Consider the following 26967-nt stretch of genomic DNA (forward strand, 5'->3'; position numbering starts at 1 on the left):
AATAGGAATTTAATTAGAATTTAAATTAGATTACATATTGCCTTCATAAAAGACAATCAACATAAAATAATTGGAGAATTTTTTTTTTCTTTTTGAACTGAAGAGATTCTTATAAAATATCCGGAATAAAATGAATTAGTTTAAATGTTCAATAAAATGAATTGCTTTGCAATCAAAACATATACATTAGTAAACAATTGAACAATCATTCGAGAAACATAAAAATAAATAAGAACTTTTTCAGAGTTTTTCTAATTAAATTCATTAAAATTTCATCGGATTCAAACAAACGTCTTCTTTCTTTTTTTCATAATTAAATATTTTTAAAGCATTTAGCCTTCATAATTAAATATGTAAAGCATTTAGTTATTCAGAATGTCAAAAGCATCGAAAGATTTCATTTTTATTTCGAATTTGACGAAGATACTAAATAAAACGTTATCTTCAAAATTTGGTTTATATACATCTGAAACATATATTATACCTATTTAGTAAAAAAAAAAAAAAAATTAATAAACACACTTTCAGTAATAAACTAAAAATTTTATTTTTTCCCTCAATTATGTTCGATTTTTTAATCCTTAATTTGAAATTCATTATAAAAATATTATGGGTTCTTGAAATCAAATTTTTTTTATCAATTCAAAATCAATACCTGTCATTAACATGAAGTCATAATTTTAAATGAGTCGATTAGCTGATAATTACGCTCTAAAAAATGTTAAATAGCATATTATCATCGAGAACATAAGCGTAGAGAATTTCAAGATTCTTGCATCTCAGGCAGTGAATGAAAAATCGTTTACAGAATTCCATTTTTACAAAAAATGAATTAAAAGTGTGGAAACAAAAATTATACTACACTTAGCTATGATTGGAAATAAAAATTGCAAAATGTACATAAAAAAATTAACACTTATTTACAATCATCAAATGTCAGTAATTAGGAAAATGAAATATATATTTAGAAAAAGAATTCCTTTTTAATCACTGAATCATTGAATATAAAAATATTAATGTCTTTAACGTGAATTAGAAGTTTTAAGATAAAGCTTATCTGTCTCATTAATACCTATCGTAACAACCATAAAAAACATGTAAAACATTTTAAAAACAGCAAGGATAATTTGACCATTTATATTCTCTAGAGAGAAAAAGAAAAGGGAAAAGAAAGAAAGAAAAAGAAAAGAAAAATGAAGAAAACATACTATTCAGCTTATCTTAATGTATCAAATTTCAGTATGAATTATGTGTTCCTCCCCCCCCCCGCTCTGTACTTTATAAAACGGATTCAACTTAACTTTTTAGGTAAAAAATTATGTACAGCCACAGCAACAAGTGCATGTATAGCTAACGTAATCAAATATATAATCAAAAGTAATTAGAACAATCTTGGCTTTTTTTAAAAATCAAATCCTTTTTACATACGTACGATTTTTTTTTTCCTAATAATTAAGAATTTTAAGAACAATCAGAACATCAGAAATAAAACCGGTGTTTTTTTTTTTTTAATTTAACGAAGCTTCTAAAGATGAAATCTCATAACTGATTTTGCCTTCACTCTCTGAAGAGCATGAATTTTGAACTCTTATGTGTTTTTACTGCCAATATATTATTTTAATATTCCTAGAATTATCAATTAATCTGTTAATTTAATTAAAATTTATCTCCGTATTAGGGATGCTATTAGGGTGTCCTATAAGTTTCTTTCCTATTTCTAATGTGAAATGAATACACAATATTTACTGTTTAAGAGATTATCTTGTTATACAAGAACCCTTTAGCTTCTTCCATCTCTCAGGGAGCCTCATTATGATTTCTTTGCTATGGAAGAAATAATTTCAGAGGTGCACTTTTATTTCTGACAGTTTAAAGCGTTTATCACGAAGAGAATTTTAAGGATAGAAAGAAGTAATAATCAGATGGAGCGAGATCTGGAGAATATGCAAACTGCGGTAAAACATCCCAATCAAATTGTAAGAGCTTCTCTCTTACGACCAATGCAATATGTGGTCTTGCGTTGTCATGAGGGAAAACAACATCTCTTCGGTTCATTAATTTTGGCCGTTTTTTGCTATGGCAGCTTTTCAATTAATCCAGTTAATGACAGTATTTCGTAGAATTTATTTTTTCAACTTGAGGATGGAGCTCGTAGAAAATGACGCCTTTCCAATCTCGCCAAATGGACAAAAGAACTTTTTAGGGGTGTAGTAGAACTCTTGAAGGACTGAAACCGATGACAGACGATTAATAGATAACCCCGCACGTTTGCACAAGCAGAGCCAGATGAGGCCATTCATAGAGCGATGAGAAAGGCACTTTTGGGACACCCTAATATTTAATGGAGAGCAAGGAAATCGATTGGAGGATTTCGTAAAAATAATAGTGAATCATAAATTGAAGAAATAGAAAACCAGCGTGAATGCTCTCCAAAACTTTCTCGTATTCTCTAATCAAGGTTTTATCCTAGAGATTACCCTGCATGCCACTGGCGTACAAAATTTTCGAAATATTAACCTTTGACGTGAGTTAGGCATTTTTAATGAATCTATCCTTTCATCCTCGACGAGTTCTTTTGGTAAATAATACCGGAAATGAGGTTAAAAGCAACCAAAAATCGAATTTACTCTTTAGATGCGTTTTTTCAACCGGTTGAAACAACAATTTGATTATATTACTACAATTGCGATCTCAAAATCACGTACTAAATCTGATATAATTAAGTCACTGCGTTTTCACCTTATGTTTAAATCTTACTGAAAGTACAGACCGACAGACGATCCAATATTGTTTGGATTTGGCACACATTTTGATATGCGTCTACACTATAGTTGTTAATTCTGAGTACCAAATTTTATCCATCTAGTTATCTTCATTTAGTAGTTATCGTATTAACTTATATTCGAACAGTCGGACAGACAGACTTCTTTTAAATGGATTTTGCTCAAAATTTGATTAAAAAAATCTACTGAATTGGTGTGAAGACCGTATACCAAAGTTGTGCCTCTAGCCCAAATTTTGTTTTAGTTATCTTTGCCACAGACAGGTGGACGGACAGAGACGGACATTTTCCAAAAATGTGTTTTAAGAACTCAGAGAAGTCTAAAAATCTAAAGATTCGTTCAATTTTTGACGATTACAATACTTTCTCTACACGAGAAAGTAATAATAGCAAAATAATTTCGTATATGAGTCAGTAACCAAAATTTACTTTTAAACACAATAATGAGTGTGTTTAAGAATAGAATTTATAAAAGCTATTGAGAAAAAATCCTTTTAATTTTACATTTTATTCATTGGAACTAACAAATTACTAATACATCTTAACATAGAGTTAAGAGTTTGATCCATTTGATCCATTAAGTTGATAAGTTGATCCATCCATTTGATCCATTTCATTTTAACATATCGGAACATCCAAAAGACATACATTACAACACAGCATTCTTCCCCAGATACAGCGGGAATAATTTGACCATTTATAATTTCATGAGAGAAGGGGAAAGAAAAAAAAAAACTACTCGACTCCACTTAATGAATATCAAATTTCAATCCTTAAAATGTCTTCGTTTTTCTCGGGTACTTTATAAAGGATTTAACTCAACTTTTCCCGGCATAAAATATGTACAATAATTTACACAGCAGTCTTCCAGCAGTATGGTGATGTACGGCTAACATAAGCAGATGACAAAATATAATGAGCCACGATATAACCGAAAGGAGGCCGTTATTCAAAAAGAAAAAAATACATATAATAAATAAAATAAAAGAAGGAAAGAAGCACTCAACCCAGACTGCAGGGGAGGTTGGGGAGGTTTGTGGGAGATGGGAGAAGAAGCAAAATTGTTTATCCTTCCCCTCAAAGAAAGGGACTGATATAAGCTGCCGTCTTCGGGTTTTTCTTTTCTGCTGGTCCGCCGATGAAAAAAAAAATTGTTTTTCATCTGGATTTAAGTCTCAGTTCAAAGATTACGCTTTTATTAAAAGGGAAGTTTTTCATTACTTTTGGATGCAATGAATGATAGATACATGGAGGGGTGGCTCCGGATTGAGAGGGATATGCAAGTGGGTGGTATGGAGATGGCCTGGGTTCTTTAAGAAGGGTTTTTGCTGAAGTGAATATGGAAGCATGCTTGTAGTTTGTAGTAGAAAGAGTATCTCTATGAAGTAAAAGTCATTAAATAAACAGACAAAGTCATTTTTCACGATTTTCAGTCCGTTGAAAAGAATCTGGATCATCCATAATATCTTATGAAAGAATCAGAAAATACTAAGAAAACAAGTGTTTTTGTCACAGTTATTTTCACTTGTTTACAATTCAAAAAAAAAAATGTCTTATGAATAAAATAGTTTTATAATTCATTCATTGAACTCATTTCTCAAAAAATGATGCTAACATGACAGCTTTGATAAGTAATATTACGTGCTTGCATGTATTTTGAGAATTTTTCACTTTAAAATGGCATTTATTGAGAAAAATTGGTACAATATATATCAATCAAGCTATTTTCCAATATTTTTTACAACTTTTTCCCATTTTCGTCCAATAAGTCTTGCAACTGATGGTCTTCGAAATTTTTGGGGGTCCTCCAGGCAGTTCTTTGTTATTCACATCGAAATCACCGCTCTTCAATCGGTGAAACCAAAACGGACAGTTGGGATATGACGGAGCAGTATCACCATTAAGTTTCTGAAAGTGTGATAACCTTCGGCAGCAGATTAATACTAAATGGAAAACCTTCAAAATGATAATGATAAAGTAATTTGGTAAAACCCAAAATCATTATTGTTTAAATAGATGCTTCACATGTTTACCAATGGATGTCGTTGATTAAAATGCATGCAAGCATCTAATACTTTAGAAAATGCGCTATTTAAGAATAGTTTTTATTCAGTCAATTTAAAAGCGGTAATATCCATGGTAGTTCATCTTTTGTAGATTAAAGTCAAAAGTTTAGCTATATACTTTCGAGAAAATCGAGAATAAATTATTTTTATTACTGTTCTTCCTTCCATTTCGTATTTAATTAAGAGTTTCTAAACTATAGGTCGTGTAAAGTAAACAAAATAAGAGTGCAAAAACTTTTAGAGAATGGAACAAATAATATTCTTCAAACTGTTAAAAAATAAACAGAAAATAACAAAAAATAACTGGGATTCTTTGAATAATTGTCTTAAATTGATTTTTTTTAAATTCATTTACCAATAATAAGTGTTTAATTTACGATTATAAAATAAGAAAAAACGATTTTTTTTTTGCTTGTTTGCTTGGAATGTAATCGCTAAAATAAAAAGTTTTTCATGGTTTGTTTTTGCTTCACTAAATGTTTCAGAGAACACAACATTTCAAATATTAATTATTTCAAATGTATATACTAATATTTTAACAAAACTGAAAAATTGACTTAAGGTAAATTTAAATATTATTAATTGGACCCCTTCAATTGATAACCACATAAAATTGCAAACACTAAACACTGAAAAACTGACTTAAGGTAATCTTAAATAGTAACTGGATCTCTTCGATTTATAACCACATAACACCGCAAAAAGTTTAGAGTGAAAATAGTTCATTTTCTTTCGTTATCAAAAAAGAAATTACTGAATCTCTTTATCAAACGGAACAATAATTTTATTGTAAATGCTATACAACCAGAAATTGTACGAAAAAGTGCCGATAAATGGAAGAATAACATTTCATACTATTTAATTAGAAAGAGAAAATGGTCTACAGTAATTCAATTGACTAGACTCGAAATTTGAACGTTGTTCCCATTTTAAAGGTAAATTGATCATTTAAGTAATGCAGTTTTCGATCGGTTACACAGTTTAAGCAAAATAATAACACACACAATCTAACTAGTTTTGAACTAGCTGTTGCTAATTTTAGTAACGTCATAAATGGTTACGCAGATGGCTTCAGAACAACGATCTAGTGATACTTTGTGGCGTCATAATGGCCACTTAAGATAATGCTGGAAAGTTGAGACTACAATGACAATGTGACCATTAAAGTTTTGGATCACGAATATAAATGCAGGACGCCACAATCAGGAAAAGTAGCAAACCAAATTTGTATAGTGAAAAGCGGTATTTTTTCTATTTTCTCGATTTAATTACGGAAATACGTCAATAATCAAAACTTTTCAGGAAATTCAGGATTTCTTTTATTTATTTATTATAAAGAATCGTATCTTTTCTCACAAATCATAAACATGATATTAATATTATTAGTAAAATTAAAAAAAATGAAATAAATTAAACAGTCACATAAGAAAATTTAAGGAAAAAATAAGTGATTTTTTTGGTAGCATCAAAAAGAAATGGCCTTACTTATTACGATACAAATATACGATCATCTCTAGGAATTATTTATTTCTTGTAAAAAATTCATAACAAACACTTGATTTTTGGTTTTTGTTGAGTTGTAACAATACTGCTAATATTTTTAAAATTTCATCAAACAAAACAATTGTTAGCAAAATAACGAAAGAACATGCACGAATCAACTTATATACAACGAAATTCGCAGACATAAAAAAACATAATTGAAAAAAAATTGTCTTCTATTTGCTCTTATAAATATGTATTATTTCATTTTTTTTAAATTCAATTCTACTTGTTACATGAAACCAATTTTGAAAGCCTTTCAAAACAATCATTTTGAAGAAACTTATTTCAGCATTTCCAGTGATTCACAATTTCAAAGTAAAAGCGGCAAATAAAACACACAGAATCCAAATGAAATTTTTTACATTTCATATTTTATGTAGGAGTTTTGTATTATTATGATAATATCCTATTTCCTATTCATAATAACATTCGAAAAAAAATCGAAATGGAAATTTGATTTAAATTACTCAACATCTTTCAATACCCCCCACCCCCCCCCACCCCTGCGCACTCGCTTTCTCTTTCATTTTTCAAATGCAATGCAATTTTCGAACAAGCCTAAACAACTGCGCTGTCATTTATTGTTTCCAATTTATGAAGAAAGACATTAATAATATCGTCCGACTACGCAAATAACTATCGATTTTGTAATATGAAAAGAACACTATCTATAAGCAAATTGTCTCTAACAATGATGCTAAATTAAATTGGAAACAAATTAATAGTAAAGATAGAACTTAAAAAAAATTCACAAAAAAGTATACAAAGTAATTAAAAAAAAATGCTTGGATGCTTTACAGTATATTGCATTTTACGTATAATGACTTTTTATTTAAATATAAATTGCAATATAAATGTTTATTTTGGAGACTTGTACGAAAAATCTCGAAATAAAATCTAATATATTACTCTTTATTAAATTATGATTTTCAACAGGAAACAATCGTTTGCAAAGTATTTATTTATTTTGTTTAGCAGAAACAACGTAAATCAAAAATGAAATAGTCGATTTTGCAAAGGAAATACAAATCTACAAAGTTATTTTTAAAATTATTTTATATAAATAATTAGCATTCTATATTTGAAAGACATAAAAATGTAGAACTTTGTTATGAAGATAAAAGTGAAGAGCTGCAAAATAAATTTTTAATTAGTCTTGGATTTACTTCGTTACCTCAAACTTACTACTTGTTTTTTATTAAATTAAATAAAAAACATCCATTAATTGTTTACACAACAAATGCTTGGTTTAATGGGATGTCGTTATACTGGGAATTTTGTTTGAACAATATTTAAAATTGGGATATTATACTTGAAAATTGCTGACGTTTTTAACCCATTAATGTGCAGCTTTCTATTTATAAAACAATTATATTTCCATCCCGCAACTAAACCAAGCACATTTTTTTTTCTTCTTTTTAATTCGTTGTTTAAGGAACATAATATCCTTTTTCAAAAAAAATTTTCCTATATAGTGATATTAAAATTATTAAGTTTGACCGATAAAAGCAATTTAATAAGAACAATTATTTCAAAATTTAAAAAAGATTGTTTAAAATTTAGGCTTTTTTTAAACTTTTTAAAATACTTAATTTTTAATATTTTAAACTAATTCATCTTTATTTCTTGGTTTATTGGCAACGAAAGTTGGTATGAAATTTCAACTATGCTTCTTTTTATAGGTTAAGGTGGGAAAAAATGAAATTTCTAAAATTATCGGTTTACATCTTTCAGCTAAATATGAGCTTTAAAAAAATAATTAAAATAAAATATCAGGCCTAAAGCATAGTAACTCTTATCGTGCATATATAAGAAAACATCTATAAATGATTTCAAGCATTTGTCAAGAGTATGAAAAAAAGTTTCAGGAAATAGAAGAAATTCCCTCCAACAAAAATAATAATTCCAAGAAAAAATAATTTCCGTATGCGACATTTCTACGTTTTTTCAAGTACCGTACAGCCTTAACAAGCAAATATGTTTTCCTAGACTCCTAAGCAATTTTCCACAATCATATATCATTCGTTAAATATATTTTATAATAAAAAAATATCAGTATTTTGGATTTTTTTTTTTTTTTACTTTCATTTATTTATTTTTGTAGCAACGCATGAGCTGCAAGAAAGTAATCTTTATTTTATTTTTTTTCTTTGGATATTTTAATATATTTTAAAAGCTTCTTTAAAATAAATTAGCAAGTAAAAGTTTTTTTTAAGATTCTAAAAATTTTAATAATTGGTTTTTTAAAAATTAACATTTTACATTTTTCTACAATTATATTCATTTTTTAGTTTTTAATATAATTAACAAAAATTTACTGAAATCCATAAAATGAATTTGAATATTCGCTGGTTAATACACATATTATGAGACAATCTTTGAATATTCGCTGGTTAATACACATATTATGAGACAATCTTCTTGCAACTACGTAAGAGAGAATAAAACGAAATAGCCATCCCACCTCGAGCGTCAGTGTAAATATCAAAATCTCTCTCTCAAAAAAAAAAAAAAAAAAAAAAAAAAAAAATCCTCAAATATATCATTCAAAACTTATTAAATGAAACATTTACCCTTCATTTCCGCTTTCGAGGGCCATAAAAGAAATCGCCAAATTGTTGGCGATTTTTTTACTTTTACTTTTGCTGGCAATTTGGCGAAAATAATTTAACTGTCACCAATGGTCCTCGGAAACGCAAAAAGTACCATATTTACTATATTTTAATTCCATATACATATCTTAACAAAGAAATGAATGCGGAGCATTCAATAAACAGCGTTTTCAAATGAGCAACTCAATCATTTTTATGGAATTGAATACTGAAACTGAAATTTATATTAGTGACCCTTGTGAGGGAATTTTTTATTTGTTATCAAGATAAATCTACTTCGTTTGATTTTTAGGCTAGCAATTTAGACAATGTGCTTTCTAACATATTTTATTGAGAAAATATGCCATTGATATAACATTTATCCATTTATATTTCACAAAAAGAAAAGTATCATATATTTGCCCATGTTTGCAAATTCGGTTATAATCTATTATCCAAATGTTTTATCTTTAAAAAAAATAATTATATTTCAGAACAATATAAGATGGATGCCATTGTTGCATCACAAGTTGTAAAACTTTTAAAATTTATAATAAAAGAAGAAACTCGCTCATGCTTTCACCAATAATAATTATTTAATATTTACATAATTTGATGCTTAATCGTGTCGAGAAATATGAAAAATATTTGTATATTAACCTTTTCTCTTCAAAGCAAGGAAAATCTCATTTCTCTGTAATCTCAAATTTAATAAAATTGCATTTCATATGGGTACAAAAAAAACTTATATTTGCATTCTTTTAAATTTTTCAAATTAAATGAACTAGAAGAAAAATAGCATTAGCAACATTAAGAACACCAAAGTTCTGTTCTGATTAAGAATCCAATCAAGAAATGTTCTCGATTCATTTTTTTCCCATGAGTCATTCGTTAACAAATAAAGATTTTAATCCTTTATAAACTTATTTTATATTAACGAGTTGATACATGTGATGTTGCTTCAGATAAAAATATTTTCATTTATATGCTTTAAAAAAATATTTTCTTTGTGAAAAAATACCTTTATACAAAAAGAAATATAAAATTCTCTTACTGCATACACTCTTAAATTAAATGAGACATCTGTATTATTTTGATACAATAAGTATTGTAAATCTAGAAAGTAAAATATTTTTACGCATGGGAACGTAGTCCAATTTTTAATTAACAAAAATTATCTAATAATCCGGAAAAGCTTCACTAAAATTTTCTTTCACTAATTTTGCGGGGAAAATATGATGGAAGTTTATTGAACCATTCCATGAAGTACAAATTATTCGTGGATTTGTTTATATTTATATAAAAAGAAAGATTTCATAAAGTATTCAATTAGATAATATCTAATTCACAGAAACTAATTTCATAAGAAAGTTCAGCTTAACACCCTATATTTTACAATTTCGATTTAACTCGCACAATATTCATTATCTTGTATATATTTTAAGTAACCTTTATTCAGTAAGTTACCTTATCATCAACCTTTATTCTGGACCTTATCATCCCTCATTAGGAAATCACATGATTTTTCTCATTATTTTTGGGGAATCATTAGAGAAATTTATATTAAGCAACTCGCACGAATCCATTATTCATTTTTGCAGAATAAATTATTTTGCAAGGAGAAATCGTACAGATAAAAATCATTCCCATTCTACATGCTGTATAATACGAAAGCAGAATTGTTATTCGTCGACAGTCATTTATCATACGCCTCTCGCTCATAAACAAACGGTTCTTACGATACCAAGTTAAGCGCCATGATTTATTGATGTCGAAAAGAATTAATCCGGTGTTTATAAATCACTGTACCCGTAATCCACCGTCGACTCTAATGGTTTTTGAAATACTAAATGCATGCAATCGATTTCAAGTTAGGTTGCCTTGAATTATCATGACATTGAACATCGATGCTTTTATTTATAGGAAATAAATACATTATTTAACATTCAGACGTGCGTAAAATAACTGTTTCTGTATTTATTTATCAGGAACGCGTTACACAGCACAACTATAAATTTCATTTCATTAGTGATACGTATTACTTAGCTCCGATGTGCGCATGCCAAGTTAGGTAGCTCTAGGTCCTACGGCCTAGCACGTAGAGCGCCAACACACACAAACATGCAGGCCTGCACACACATTCACGTTTAACTTTATTAATAATAAAGGTGTGTGTGTGTGTTGGCGCTTTACAGGCAGTTTGACTTAAAACCACACCGCATTTAGCACATAAATATTTTGAAAGATGTAAATGTGCGCTTAGAATATATATATATATTTTTTAATTTTAATTAAATATTGAACAGTTTTTTGCCGTTTTTTCAAGATAAATTCCGAAAATAATACAGTATAAGAATAATTTTTACATCTTAAAATTCGAAATATTATCTTTTTAATCATACCAACGTTTTTACTCTATAAATATTTTTTTTTCTATATTTAATCAAATTTTAAAAATATTTGAAGCATATCTTCCTACAAGAATTGTAAGAATTTTAAAAGGGATATTAAACTATGACAAACGACAATACAAAAGAATTCTGAAAGAAGACCAAAGTTATTTTTAAAAGTCGCCATTAAATTTGTAGATTTTTTTTTTTTTTCTACATTCCGAATTACTATCCTATCCTTAACATAAATTATTGTTGGCAAAGCAGATTTCGAGCAGGGCACCTTCAATCTACAATGCTTAGGGAGTGGGGGAGGGTATAGATATAAATGTATTAAGCAATGTCTCACCGTCGAATCTCTGAGCTTGGGCAGCGAAGGTCGCTCTCACTTGTCCTATTGTGTCTCTCAAGAGGCGATCGAATTCGGCTCTGCTGTGCGTACTCAACTTGTGCTCCATGTCCGTCGTGCAGCACGTCAACCCCCTATCACATATCCTCAGCTGCTCGCCTGGAAAGAATTAAAATAAGAAATCAAAATCTATCCTTATCGTAAATAAAAACAAAAATAAAACAATGTAAGTGTTGAAATAAAAAGTATAAAAACTTGCAAATTTAGGTAATTAATGTCCTGTTTTTACAAGCTTACAATTCTGTTATTTAGGTAATTAATGTTCTGTTTTCATAAAAAAATTCCCACGTTCAGAAACACAGTGAGATATCAAGAATGGCGAATGTGTAGGAATCCACTCTACAAATTTGAAAAATGAATTTAAGACATGCGATTACGTTCAGGTTGAATTTCTCGAAAAATATTATAAAAGACTTCATTTTTTGTTTCAATTTCTGCATTAAATAGCTTGAAAATACAGCAATGAAACAAAAATATATCAGTTAAAAGCGAGAAGTTTTTAAAATTAGGAGAAACGTGGTTTCTTTAGCTAAAAAGAGAAAGCAAAACTCTTCTGGTTTTCAAATTTATCAAATATCTTAAAATCAGAATTGTAAAGATAAAAGACTATCTACTTATTAAATTAATAAATCAACAATAATTTTATCCAATTTTTAAATACAGGGGTTTGTCTCAGAAACAACATGAAATTTTCAACTTCTTTCAGATTATGAAGCATTAAAACAAATGCAAAAATTTTTTTTATAGAAGCAGATTTTTTATTTTGTATTTCAATACTACGAAATATATTGAGAAATTATTGCACCAAATATTTAAAAAAAATGCATCACAGTTTAATTTTTGAAGTTTATTGCAAGAAGATTCCAGCAAAATTTAGAATTTGAGAAAACAACAATATAAATAGTAAAAAACATTAAAATGAGATTGTACAAACATAAAAACCAATAAAATTTTCCAAGAAATGAAATTCAAACGAGCATTTTGGTTTAAAACTCAAACGAGTTTTTATTCATAATGTCTAAACAGACACATCTGTTTCATTGAATAACCGTAATTCTTTATCAGAGGTCACTTTTCGAAAAAAAAAAAAAAAATGTGCGTAGATAATTTTCTAAAATATTATTCCATTCTTTTGAAGAAATGTCTATTATGAATTATAATATGTAAAAGACGATTTACATTGTAGATTAGTTTTTTGGGGGGGGTGGGGGGTTTAATATCATCCAGCTGCCGAAGATGGAAATGTGTGTAGGGGGGTGGGGGGAGGTTGGGTTGGAGACTGATTATTTTTATCTGCTGAATCATCATTACAGTATTTTCTGCGGTCAAAACTACGAGGAATTTATATACTACTAGCCGCCTTATGTGACGAGCTTGTCCGCCCAGAATATTGACTTTTCAGGGTGTTATATAATTAACATGGAATACACTTTTTTAAAATTTCACCTTGTTATTTAATGCAAAACAAATTCAATTGCATTAGTTTAGTGTAATTAAGAGTCACATATATTACGCAATAACAGCGGAAGTAAAAATACTTCTATGGAGTTGAAAGTATGCGATTGAATGTTTTTGATGAATGAATTTGAATTCCATCATAGCATTAAGAAACATTGTTACAGATAATGTATCTAACTGAATTAAAAATATTAATAAAGGGAAATATGTACGGAAATGTTATTGTTATCATTATTTCTGACCATGTAGGAGAATCGAGTATACGGTGGCGAATGGACGTTTAAGAAGTTAAGTCGCCACATGTTTTAACAGCTTTTTAAATTCTTCATCATATTATTTTGGCTAGAATTTTTCTGCTGTCTCTTGTTTTATATATATTGAGACTAATATAATGCAAAAAAAAAATTCATAAGATAATTGTTTTAGAAGATATGAGCATCCATTTCCATCGGTAAGTCAGCGATTACACATCTGGTGATGGATAAACCTATTTTTGCACTCGATTAAACTTTGTCTGAATCCTATTTACCGATTTCTTTCGTATATTCTTTTCTGTGATTTCACTTTTGTGTAATACGGCAAGCCATCTTCAGAATATTTCTAATAACACTAATTAGCTAAGCGCTCAGTTCAGTGCATGTAAAATGTTCAGTGAAGAAGTCTGAAATTCGTCCGATTGTTTACATTTGAGTGTTGCCATTTGGTAATAAGTAATAAACGATTTCTGTTCCACATACGATAGAGTTATATATTAGATTGATACTGGCTATTTTATGTATTCGAAATGCAACAAACTTTATGTCAGGTTTTGAAAGAAAAGAAAAAAAACTTTAAACTACTTAACACTGCTATTATTTAAGCTGATGAGCTGTCCTTATTTATACACAATCAATCAAACAACCATTTTTGCAATTTTTCAAAAAGTAGCAAATAAAATCCCGCCTATTAAAAAAGTGCAATCAAAGATAAAACCAACAAACAGTGCGAATCAATTCCCAAAAATTCCGGTTGGTTTCGATGCACTCCAATCCATGGAAACTTTGGAGTTTCCGTGCCGGTCGTGATTGTGCACTCAAGAGAAAGTTGGTTCAAAAAAAGTTGCAGGGCACTGCCCACTTGTACGCCCCTTGACACGAAGCAGCCCTGCAGTGCGTGTTTGTGTAGGATAGACCTTCATTTGCCGGAAAAGCTTTCCTTCCAAGCCAGGAGAGGTTCCAAACACGCAAAGGTTTCGCATCTTCAACGGTAGACAGCTCCTTGCCATGATCTGGCTTGTTGGTAACCATGACAACACAAGGAGGAGGACTTGACAAAGGAACTCTCCCGATTCCTATTCCTTCCCGCAGGTACTACCTAACTGGATTTTGTAAGGATGCCGTGGATGGTGAGGAGAATTTTGTTTGGCTTACAAGAAAATGAGTTTTCAATTTCTTTTGTCGCGGGAATTGGTAGGCGGCGAAATTACTTGGAAGAAACCTCTACCATTTTTTTTTACCAAAGCGAGGTTCAACCATTCAAAATAAGGCACTGTCAATTACATATCGATAGACGGTCAACGGATTGGATTCAAAACTTTGTTCCGGATCCTTTAACTGTGCATCAAATTTTATTTATCTAATCCGCTACGTTTTGCAATTATATTATTAATTTGCATATGGGGGAAAAAAAAGAAGAAAAAAAACCAAGATATACATTTAGATATCAAGATAGATATTTCCTGAAAAATTATTTTCACTGACACCTATAAATTTGGTGTAAAAGCCACATTTCAAATTCCTTCCATTTATGGGTTTTTGAAAGATCTTTTTCAGACATACAGAATGAAAGATAGGCTTCATTCCTAATATGTATTTTTCAAACTTGGGGAATTTGAAACACACAGGTCTGTTTAAATCTCGAAGTCGAATTTTTCGACAGTTACAATAATTTATCTTTGTATAGTCTACAAGTGAAAAAGCAAATATGGAATAAAATAGAAAAGAAAAATAAATCCTATGAATATAAATTGATCCTCTCGCAACATTATGAATGAAAACTTCTTTGAGCCAAGGGACGATTGTGGCGAGAAATATCAATTGGGGATACTCAAAAATAAGCACTGAGCTTCTATTATGCAAAAATGTTCTTTTTTACTCCTCTCTTCCTTTTATGTTTTTTATTCTCCTAGTTTTGCTAAATTTTCATTGTTATGTAAATCACCGCTTTATTTTCTTCTGCATTCAAAATCTTTTCTTATGTTACTGCATCTGTTTGGTATTTTGCTTTTAACATTGATAAATTTGGAGGTTAAGAACCTCGAGTTCAAATAATCTGCGATACATCCCTTCAAATTAGCAAATCGGAAGGAAATAAAGGTTTAGAGCCTTTAACAAACAATATCTGAATAGCAACTATTTACATTTTACGTTTTTTGCTTTAAAAATGTATTTTTTAAATTTCTATACATTAAGTGCGCTTTTAATAATATTATTTAATTCTTATTTTCAACAACGAATTTTACTTCATTTATAAAATTAAGAAACATGACATTTACCTTTCAGGGAAGTGATGAACTTCCAAGTTCAAATACTTCTTGACACATATCTCGAATCAGCAAATTTGATTTCGTTTAGTTTAGTTTATATCAGTGTCCCGTTTTAAAGCAACACTAGGCCTATTTTGGGAAGAACCACGGTTAGATGACGAAGACAATACCTGAGCTGGGAACCCCTCTTCAAACTTCCACACCACACCAGCGAGAGTACGTTTGGCCCCAACGAATATAACGTGCATCAGACCCGCTTAGACGACGGTTTTTCGGTGGAATCGAGTCTAGTACCTGAAACCCTCCGGTTCCGAAGCCAAGATCTTACCACCAGGCCACCGGAAATTTAATATTATATTTTATATTATATTATATTATATATATATATATATATCGATACCTTTCCTCGCTGTTTCGTTTTTATTCTTATTTTATTTTCTGTGCTTCTTCGGGCAATAACTTCTGACGACCCTGCCCTTTATTGGCCAAACAGAAGAATCGGGTAGATGTCTGACATTCACGTCAAGTTGTAAATAAGTCATCAAATGTGGTAACCTTCTTTACAACAGGTTTCCTGCCAAAGTTTAATATTTCGTAACTATTATAAAATACGCTCCTTAAAGTTAAATAAATACTGGATAATTATTATAAAATACTGCCCTTGAAGTTAAATAAATACTCAATAATGATGGTATCATTGGTCAAACACAGATGTGCACATAAATACAATCTAACCAAATTTCGCAAAATCATTGCTGCATCTTCAGTACAGTTAACAATCACAACAATCCAACATACTTCTTTTCCTATTGATCAAAATGAAACTAACCTGGGGGTGGGAGAGGATCGTCTATAAAAAAAAAAGGAAGGAAAAAATACCTATTATTGTGTTAGTACCGATTGCAGGAATTCAAGTTCAAAAACCAAAAAGAATGAAAGAAAAAAAAAATCAGTCTTCATCTTTTCGAAAACAAGTTCAGATATATTTCAAAATTAAGGGGACAATATTACACTGATATAGCCAAAGGAAGGAAAAATAAATAAATAAATAAAAAGAACCGGGGGAAAAAAAGCAAAAGTTTCTTTTCTATTTTTCTCCCCTCTCTGTATTTTGTTCCATCCATAATGTGAAAAGATGAAATAGTTCCGATTTAGCTCCGATTTGAAATTCGAGTAGGCGGTTGGAATTACTTAGCGACTCCGATATGATTGGATAGCAAGAGGTATTGCCACCGGTAAAATGAAAATAACTCATATTTCTTTCGATGAGGACGAGCAAAACGAAAGATTTCGATAGCAAGGGGTAGAAATAAAGGGGAGGAGGGAAATTCCTTCCATTTATTGAAAACGATTTTTCGTCGATATGTGTTCTTGGGGAGTATAGCAAAAGAATTTTAGAGAGCAGAGCACACACATAAAATGATGAGAAAAAGTTTCCGAGATCAAGTGAACAGACATTCACTCGAGAACTGTATCAAGGAAAATAGTTTTCATATTGTGCATTGAGGAGGGGTGAGGTAGTTTCTGGAGACTTCGGAAAACACAAACTTTAAGAAAAGAAACCATTAGAAGGGAAGAAAATAAAATCGTCTGACAGGGCTTTTAAGCTATAAATGTCAGGGGGATCGAATAAAAATTGAATTTCGTTTCAGAACAATAATCGCTTTCTCGAATTCAATCAATACCAATGGGTACGGTTGCAGTATCACTACTGTATAAAAATATTCCCGTGGCGGTGGTACTTTCTCTAACGCTCTTTAATAAAAATGTTAGAACCCTCCTCAAAGTATTAAAAATGAACTATGAACAAGGAGGACGCGAATACCATGAGTACTTAGACTATTTTCGACACTCCGCACATGAGTGTTTTGTGCTTCTTAGTATGATGAATAATTTTGAGATGCAATTTAAAGGTCAGTTTCGATGAAAATTTGACACAAAATTATAATTCTAGTTACTAGAAGATATACAAAATGTCGTTTTTGTAAGAAAATGTACAGATCCGCAGGCGGTCAAACCTTTTTCGGATGGCTGTACATTATTTTCGTGGAAAATTTCTAAAACAACTTTTAACTGTACATCTTGTAAGTGGGAAAACTACGACCAAATTCTTTAGTTACAGCTATTGTACCACTTTTTAAAATTAATTTCAAATGAAAACTTATGATCGTACTCTAGATATTATCGACGATCGATGCCCTGCTTGGAAAGTTCTTGGTCTTGGTCTACCCCACGACGACCCGCCTACTTGAAGATCGCCGAGGAGAGAAACATTATTTATTAAAAGACTTACAATCATCGCCAGAATATGGGCTGTTAATAAGGGTATACAATATAGTTCATTTGATTAAAATAAAATATTTAAATTAAATAGTAAACAAACCAATTCTGGACTCAAGGGACTAAATTGAAAATTACATAGAGAAAGCAGTAACACAAATAAACAAAAATAATATCACAATGTCCAAAAGGTGGAAGGTATAGTATACTGTACAGCAATATTAAACAACCTGCTAATACCTAAAATACAAAGTGAATCCATTATACAAAGTGAGTAATAAGTGAATGATAAAAAACAAAGTGAAATACAAAGCGGATCTAGAATGACAAAGACGTAAAAAAAACACCACAAGAAAGGTAAATCAAGAACCCACAAAAAAGCAGCCACACACAAGCAGAAACGCACAAAAATTTTTTAACAACTTTAATCTAGCATAAAAAAGAACAACAACTAGAAGCTGTGCCAGAATAATTATAAAAATAAAGCATCCATTAAAACAAGACTACAAACAATCTAAGGCACCCATCATCCTAATCTCTTCTGAAATTCTTCATAATTCATTCTTGAGATTTCACAAGAGATTGAGAATTCGAGAGATCTTGCAGAGTAAAGAATAAAACTTTGGCAGACTTCCCAACTTCAACAATTAGATTGATTTCTCCAATTTTATTCGCCAATTCATTTCGCCACATCGGAAGCAGCAAATCAATCAGAATGCTCATTCTCAAGACATGATAAGGATTTGTTGGCATAAAAAAAAAAAAATTATACGATCTTATATTACACAGATTTCAGTAACTGATTTGACAAGTGATAAATTCTGCCTTTAATATAATTATCGTTAATAAAATTTTACTCACTTTGAAATAAAAGCTAGATTTTAATGAGTATTCCGTGATAACTAAACATTATTTACTTCATTATTAAGAAATGTGAATATAAAATTTCATCACCAACAATATTGTAAATGGTGGCTCACAATTTTCAATGGAAGCCACATTCTAAGAACAACGGCACTCTTCTTGCCTCGGTTACGTATGCAGAATGTGTCATCAAAGTGTATTTGAACTCGAGATTTTGACGATCTCCAAGGTTTAGACCTCTCCGAGTTCGAAAACACGTTTCTGACATTATGTCTGTCTGTCCGTGACAAAGATAACACTTCGACAGAGATGGATGAAATTTGATTTACTGTCTTTATACCAAATTTGTAAATTTCTATTAAATCTTGAGCAACAGGTTGTTCGGTTTTCGAATATAAGTTCACACGATAGCTACAAAATGAAGAGAGATGAATAAAATTCGGCACACAGATTGAACATCTGTAGTTTAGACACCTCTCAAATGTTAAGCCAAATCCAAAAAAGACTGACCGCCTGTCGGTCTGTAGTTTCAGAAACATTTAGACGCGATAACTCAAAAATGCAATGACTTAAATATATCAATTGTGATAATGGATTTTGTGGCTGCAGGTATAGTTTTCTGTAGCATTTTTGTTTCATTCCATTGGGATAAACGCGTCTAAAACAAAAATTCAATTTCCGTAAACTATTCACCACATGCAAGGGATTAATCACTAAATAACTTGCCCAGGATGACGTCATAGATACAGCAAAATTTCTAAATTCATGTCAAAGGTTTGGAATGATCACGTGGCTATCGCTTTGCGCAGTCGTCAACTTTTAGAAAAGCAATGGTTTTTTTCATCCCAAAATCGTTTGACCTCTAAACCTTTTTTTGCCAGCTAAGAAAAGAAATAAATTTTATATATATATATGACACATTTTGGTTGAAGCAGAATGCAGGTTCGACGACATAGAAGACGCTCTGGATTTTTTAATTCTCTTAAATATCCATTCCGGGAAAGCATTATTATTTACAAGCAGAGACGAGGATAAGGCACGACCGCCACAGCGCGGCACAAAAGCAGAAATAAAAAAAAAAGGATGAAACAAATGATCACTAGTCTTATATAACATGGGATTTCCGGCCACGCGCCAATTCAATACACGTGGTGATCTTTGACAAGGGCACCGAAAGTATCATTTTCACTTGAGACGTAAAATTGATTGCTCAGTAATTTTTACACAGCTTCATACGTGAAATGGTATCAGGAAACAAGAGAACATTTTAGAATTACCTCGACATGGACCGAATTAAGCAAAATTGTAGGAAATTAATTTAGATTAAATTAGATATTAAAATATCATTACATATATATATATCGATACCTCTCCTCGCTGTTTCGCTTTTATTCCTATTTTATTTTCTGTGCTTCTTCGGGCAATAACTTCTTATGACCCTGCCCTTTATTGGCCAAACAGGAGAATCGGGTAGATGTCTGACATTCACGTCAAGTTGTAACATTTTGTTGTCAATAAGTCTTCAAATGTGGCAACCTTCGTTACAACAGGTTTCCTGCCAAAGTTTAATATTTCGTAACTATTATGCGCCAAAGCTTTGCTCGCGCTGGATTCGTACACTAAAACAAAATCGATCGTTTTGTCTTTACGACAGTAAGTAAAACCTAGTAGGAATTCCGAGTATCTTTTTCGCAAGAGATTATTTACATTTATTACCATATTTTAAAACATTAAAACGCTTTAAAACCTTACAAAATTGTGAAATTCTGTGATAGCCTTCCATATTAGCGGATGTGATTTGTGCCGAAAGTTAGGCATAACATTTGAAAAAAAAAATGCCAGAATTGTATCGTAAATAACGGATGAGCTCTTATCAGAAGCGGATCTCCAAGTCGATTAGCAGGAGAGACAAATATAGCAGAAGTTTATGGGGCCACAATAACCTGAATGCGCTCCTAACTTGATTTGTGCGTGCAGCTCGAAAGCGTTGAGAGGAAAGGACGTCAACTATGATGAATGGCGCAAAGAATTAATATTAATAAAGGCAGTGACGGAAATTCGACACATTATCATCAAAACAGAAACACAGGACCTGTTTTTTTTCGTAGGTCGTGTTTTTAATCGCTTCTGTGAGCAGAGAATTTCCAGCCCGTTGCTATGGTAGTCGGCAAAACACAAGTTCCATGTGGAAGTATCTGCCGATAAATGTAGAGAAAATTGCAGACCTGCTCTGCTTTTTGGATTCGCCCTCTTTCTAAGCTTTCACTTACTAAATTTTTTTTAAAGTATTTTTGTTCGCATTATACGAAATATATATATAAAGTACTGATTTTTTTTAAAAAAGTCCAGCTTCGTAAAATTCTTTTGATATATCGCTTGCTTTTAAAGCTTTTGAATTCCGAAAAATCCATTTTTTTTTAAAATTTACATGAGTGAATAAACACAACGAGATAACAAAAGCAGTTTTAATGTGGTTAATAATCTGCTTTTTTTTGGATTCACTCTCTTTTTTTAAACTTTAGTTCATTAAATTATTTTTTTCACATTTTGCAATGTATATACAGGGTATTGATTTTTTTTTTTTCAAATCTTCGGCCTCATAAAATTCTTTTGACATATTACCTCCTTTCACAACTTTCTAATTTCGAAAAATTCCTTAATCCAAAAAAAAAAAAAAAAAAAAAAAAATGTCAGTCAATAAGCTCGATAACTCAAAAACTAATTAAACTAATCAATTAATTAAAACTAATTAAACTGATTAATGATTTTACAATTATATTTAAGTTAGACAATATTTATATAGACGACTAAACGATTAAATTTAGTATGTAATCTTTAGGCCTAAATTATAGATTTCTATAACACTAGAGGGTCTACGGTTTTACTACTGTTGTCAGTCTGATCCTATGCCTGAACACAATAATTCACCAAATTCAACAATTTTGTAGATACTAAAACATATACATACAAATCCTATTGTTAAAAAAAGATTTTTGAAAATAATTCAAAAATTAAAAGCTTGCAAAGGTGTTTAAAAAAGTAAAGCCATTTGTAGAAAATTAAATACGTTAATAAGTACAACAACAATTTTCACAAATGCATTTCTACACAATTAACGTTTTCTGTTCATTGTGAGAGTCCATTTTCATCCAATTTGTCAACCGGTTCATATGAGATTAAAATGACTCAAAGACACAACAATGAGACAAATGAAATATAGTATGTTGTCTTCTTAGCAATATTCTGCATCTGTCGGGTAAATATAAGACCAAATGTATAATCGGTTTTGTTCCTTACGCTACATAACACAGAAGCCCGTACTGTGTTAATATATGAAGTCGAGAGGAGAATATTCCCTCCTGTTGATATTTGATATCTGCAAAATTCAGTCGAAAATTTTTTTAAAAAAATTGAAATTAATAACAGGAGAACTAGAAAAGAAATAAATACTATTCACAAAATTCTCTCATTCGCAGCAGGTAAACCGTGTTTAAATGGCAGGACTCGATTGTATATACATTTTCATGTGAAGAACAGTTGGATCTTATGTTGAAAAATAGCTATGTAGATGCATTATAAAAACAAATATTTTCATTTGGCTGAGGGTTCAGTTAGTTTAGTTATATTAACGTCCCGTTTGAAGCAACACTAGGGCTATTTTGGGACGGACCTCGTCATTCTGAACCACGGTCAGATGACGAGGACGACACCTGAGCTGGCACCCCCCTCTTCAACCACACCAACGAGAAGACGTTTGGCCCAGATGGATTTAGCGTGCAACAGACCCCCTTACACGGCGGTTCTTCGGTGGAATGGGGTCTCGAACCTGAAACCCTACGACTCACAAGCCGAGACCTTACCACCAGGCCACCACGGCCCCATTTGGCTGGGGGGGGGATCGATAACGGCATACAAAATAATTCCTCTAATGGTTATTTAGCATTTTTTTTTTCAATTACAGTTATTTTAGTATTATTGTATTCTTATATTATTGCCGAAAATTGAAATTAGGGGGGAAAAATTATTCAATCTTAATATTTTTATGCGTAGATATTGCATATAAAAATTAATATATTAAGAGTATAATAACAATTTTTCTTAGCGTCTAAAAACGTGTTTAAAGAGAGGGAAAATATCTAAAATGATTTAAATCAGACGAATAAACATTAGTGTAATGTAATTAATGTAATAGAGAAATGTAACTTCAAAAGAATGAGAAAGAGGGAAGGGGGAGATGAGTAAAGGGGGGGGATGCCCTCATTCACATTTTCGTCAACTGTATTGCGTTTTGCAAGATCATAATAAAAGCATTCGATTTTAAATGCCTAAAAAACATACTTAAAAAAGCTATATACGATTTTCATTTATCTTAATGATCCTTCGCAGTCTTTTTATGCTATTTTCAATAGCCACAGCTACTGAAAATACCAACAAAAACATCCGTTAATAAATTTTAATAAAAAATGCGCCAATATCGCAAATAAAAACATATACAACCAAAAATATTTTCAGAATCATAAGATAAAAAATATATATTCGATTCATTTTAACCAACAGAAAAGAAAAAAGATTATTCAGCAAATATTTTTTAAAAAATCCATTTTTGTCACAAATGAAAAGAATAGATTTTATTTATTTATTCTGTACATGAATTTGCAGTTTCAGAGAGAAATTGAATTCTTTTCAACACATTATTTTTCAGCTAAAAATTATTATATGAATTTACAGAATCTAATACAACATCAAAACAAGAATCCAGGTTTAATAATAGATATACTTTCGTTTCAAACCTGAAAATAATTTAAATAACAAAAAAGTGACATCTATTAGAAAACTGAGAACATAAACGTGATATTCGGCAAAGAATGTAATTATGATGAAGAAAGAATATTTTCTTCTTCCCCCTATAGCTCCGATTTCAAGCGAACTTCAGATAATTGGTAACAGACCAATTACCTTACTTGCTGGATAGTAGAACGCCAATTTTTTGGATAATTTTTCCAACAGCTTATTTTATTCGTGAAATTCTTAGACAGGCTAATATGGAATTCTTCAGATACTATTTCTTCATTTTTAACGAATTCTTGCTTACATAGATAAAAAAATATTTAACTTGACCATTAAAAAAAAAAAAAATAGCAGATAATAAATTTCTAAAACCAAAGCGCAGTTTTCCCTCCAAATTTTAGAACATTGTCTGTAAATTTTAGTTGAGCAGATTCGATTTATAACTCCACGGTACATAATAATACAACGTACTCAAATATTCATTGTTTCACCATTTTAATAAAATATTTTTAGGCAAATGATATATTGTCAAATGTATGAATTAAAAATAGTTCAAAATGTTCTACGCTGCAAACTGTTGGATCCAGATTTATCAAATTTAACACACTGTTACTTCTTGAGTAGTCTCAGAGAAAAAAGATTTTCACAATTTTAGTTGCATTTTTAATTAAGAAACAATCGAAATATATTACTGCACAAAAAATTTATACCATTATAAAAATCAAAATATAAGATCTTAAATATCTAGTATATAACTAGTGTGGACACTTTTTAAGAGAATAAAAGCTATTTCGCGGCCTTTAGGCAAACTTAAGGATTGGTGCCAAAAACAAGAAAAAATATATAATCATCTAAAAAAAGATTAAATAAATAAAAGTGAAAGTTAAAATGCTCTTTTGTTGAAAAATTGTACCATCAAAAGTAATGTAAACATATCATTAGTAATACATGTACTGTGGATTGAAAATCTCTCATATACAGACAGTGAGACATATACAGACAGAGACGAATTGAACAGTGAGTTTCAATTCGACTTCGCATTTTCTTTTCTTTTTTTTATGCATGTGCTTTAAACTAAACGTACACTGATGTTAGATCTAAAATCTTATTATACCTGCAAATGTGCAATTACAAAATACAACGATTTTGTAAAAATCCCCTTTATCTTTTTGAAAATAATACCTTCGAGCGTAATTTCATACACAAAATTAAACTAATTGTAATTTGCTACACAAGAAATTGGCTCATAATACGCTATAATTAATTTTAGAAAAATGCAGCAGTCGGGTTTTTGCCGTAATATTGCGAAAATAAACAATCTTTAATGGAAATAATAATTTTGGAATTCGTTCCTAATAGTAAATACTGTTCGTTTCAGTATTCTGAAACGACCCCTTTTCGGCGGTTCTATCTTACTAAGGGTGACGCACGGAAAGATGCGCGTCATTTCCACAATTTACTTTTTTGTTAAATGTAAACCTCTCCTTTCCTCTTTCCCCTATTTTGACGAATTAAACCCAACCTAACGCATGCACAAAAGCGTGGAGGGTTTTAGAATTCGTTGGCAAGCAATATGCCGAATCGTATGAAAAATGATAGTCATTTTTGTTACTAAAAACTGCATTTTTTTTTTTTTTTTTTTTTTTTGCGACATTTCAATTTTTGGGAAATAAAGTAAATACCACTTATATCATTATAACGTTAGCTTGGTCGTCCCATCTTAAAATTTTAATTTTTTTTTCCCCCCACTTTAAGAAATAAGATCTTTAGTAGTTGAAACCATATTGCAAAATGGTAATTTTAAAAATAAATTTCCTACAAGTGCAAATTGTACTCTCGTATTTTAAAAGTGTGGGCGGTTTAACTTTAACAAGCATCCAAGCAATATTTCATGGCATAAATAGTAATCAAATCGCAAATGGGGCTTCTCTAGCTCAGAAGTTGGCGATTAAACCGCATCCAGCAGAAAAGGCAACCCTAGCAGCGTGGAAGTCAGCGACGCGTAAAGCAATTACCTTGCACAAACGCACTCAGAAATCGGAGCGACCGTACGCAACATATTAAGAGACATTTAGGAGAGGCAAAAAAAATCACCAACAATAATACTATAAAAGGGCAATAAAATACACAAGAACTATAGCGAAAGAAATAAAATACGTCAGAATACGTGGTAAAAATAAGAAGTAAATGAAAACATTTTACGGATTCGCAAAGAAGAGAATACAAATCGTCTGCGCAAAATGGAAGCAAAAAAACGGGAACAGAAATCGTTTGCCGCTTTTCTACGGAAATAAATATTTTGTGTAATAAGGAAATTCGAATGTTCGTAAAATGACTCGGAGAATGGAAAGAAAAAAAAAATACGAAATGAATAAATAGAAGCTGTTTCACCCTCTTTTTCTAGCCAAAACTAGATTTTAAAATAAGGAAATCTGAAATAAAATCATGAATTATAAATTCGATTCCTCTTAATATTTCTCCTCCCTTTGACTTTATAAATATAAATTTATTTCTTCTTTGACGAAGTATTCTTTGCATTTGCATGGATGTTCTTGTAATAATAAATATTTAAGATTTTGATAGTAAATATTTGATGTTCCAAAAAAGGTTTAAATGAGTTTATACAAATGCCTTTCAAAAAAAAAAAAAAAAAGAAGAAGAAGAAGAAATGCTTAACAAACAGAAGAAATTTAGTAGTTTCGATTCAGCATTTCTTTTCAGCATTTTAAAAGTAAAAACCTTTGAGAAAGTAATTAAAATAAAATGAGAAAACGGAGTGAAAAACCTAAACATATTTTAAACATTTTATTTATTCTTGGCTGTTTTACATTCTTTTTAAAAAAAAATCAAGAAGAAATTTGTCAACATAATTATATTTGAATAGCAGAAATACTATCCAGAGAATGTATTTATTTTTCCAGAGATAAGTCAACTTATTATTCTGTCAAAATAAACAGCGCTTGAAAACTAAAATTACATCTACAAAACTTGTTTAGATATTTTAAAATAAATGAAATTCAAAGCGATGAAAGAAGCATAAAATTATACACTTACCAAGAATTCCGACGCACAAAAATATTTAAATGAAAGCAATCTTCAGTTAAAACAAGATTCTTTATGCCTTTACCTTTATAATGAGATTTTGTTTCTCATATTTCCAAAAAGTCATGTAAATAAGTAAAAAGAAAAGAACATTTTTCAAAAAATTATGTTCCGAGAAATCATTCTGTTCCAAGAATTTTAGCTCATTTGCAAAACAATTTTTTTTTT

General features: G+C 30.4%; 1 protein-coding gene across 1 annotated transcript in view; it reads right to left on the minus strand.

Moving 5' to 3' along the window:
• LOC129957338 (glypican-6-like) overlaps window positions 1–26967 on the minus strand; it is a 240701-nt gene that overhangs the window by 90839 nt on the left and 122895 nt on the right. Inside the window, exon 2 of the mRNA XM_056069607.1 lies at window positions 11724–11882. Within this exon, the coding sequence (XP_055925582.1) occupies window positions 11724–11882 (159 nt within the window). The remainder of the gene's footprint in view (window positions 1–11723; window positions 11883–26967) is intronic.

The sequence above is a fragment of the Argiope bruennichi genome, chromosome 11 (genome assembly GCF_947563725.1).
Source record: "Argiope bruennichi chromosome 11, qqArgBrue1.1, whole genome shotgun sequence".
Taxonomy (NCBI): domain Eukaryota; kingdom Metazoa; phylum Arthropoda; class Arachnida; order Araneae; family Araneidae; genus Argiope; species Argiope bruennichi.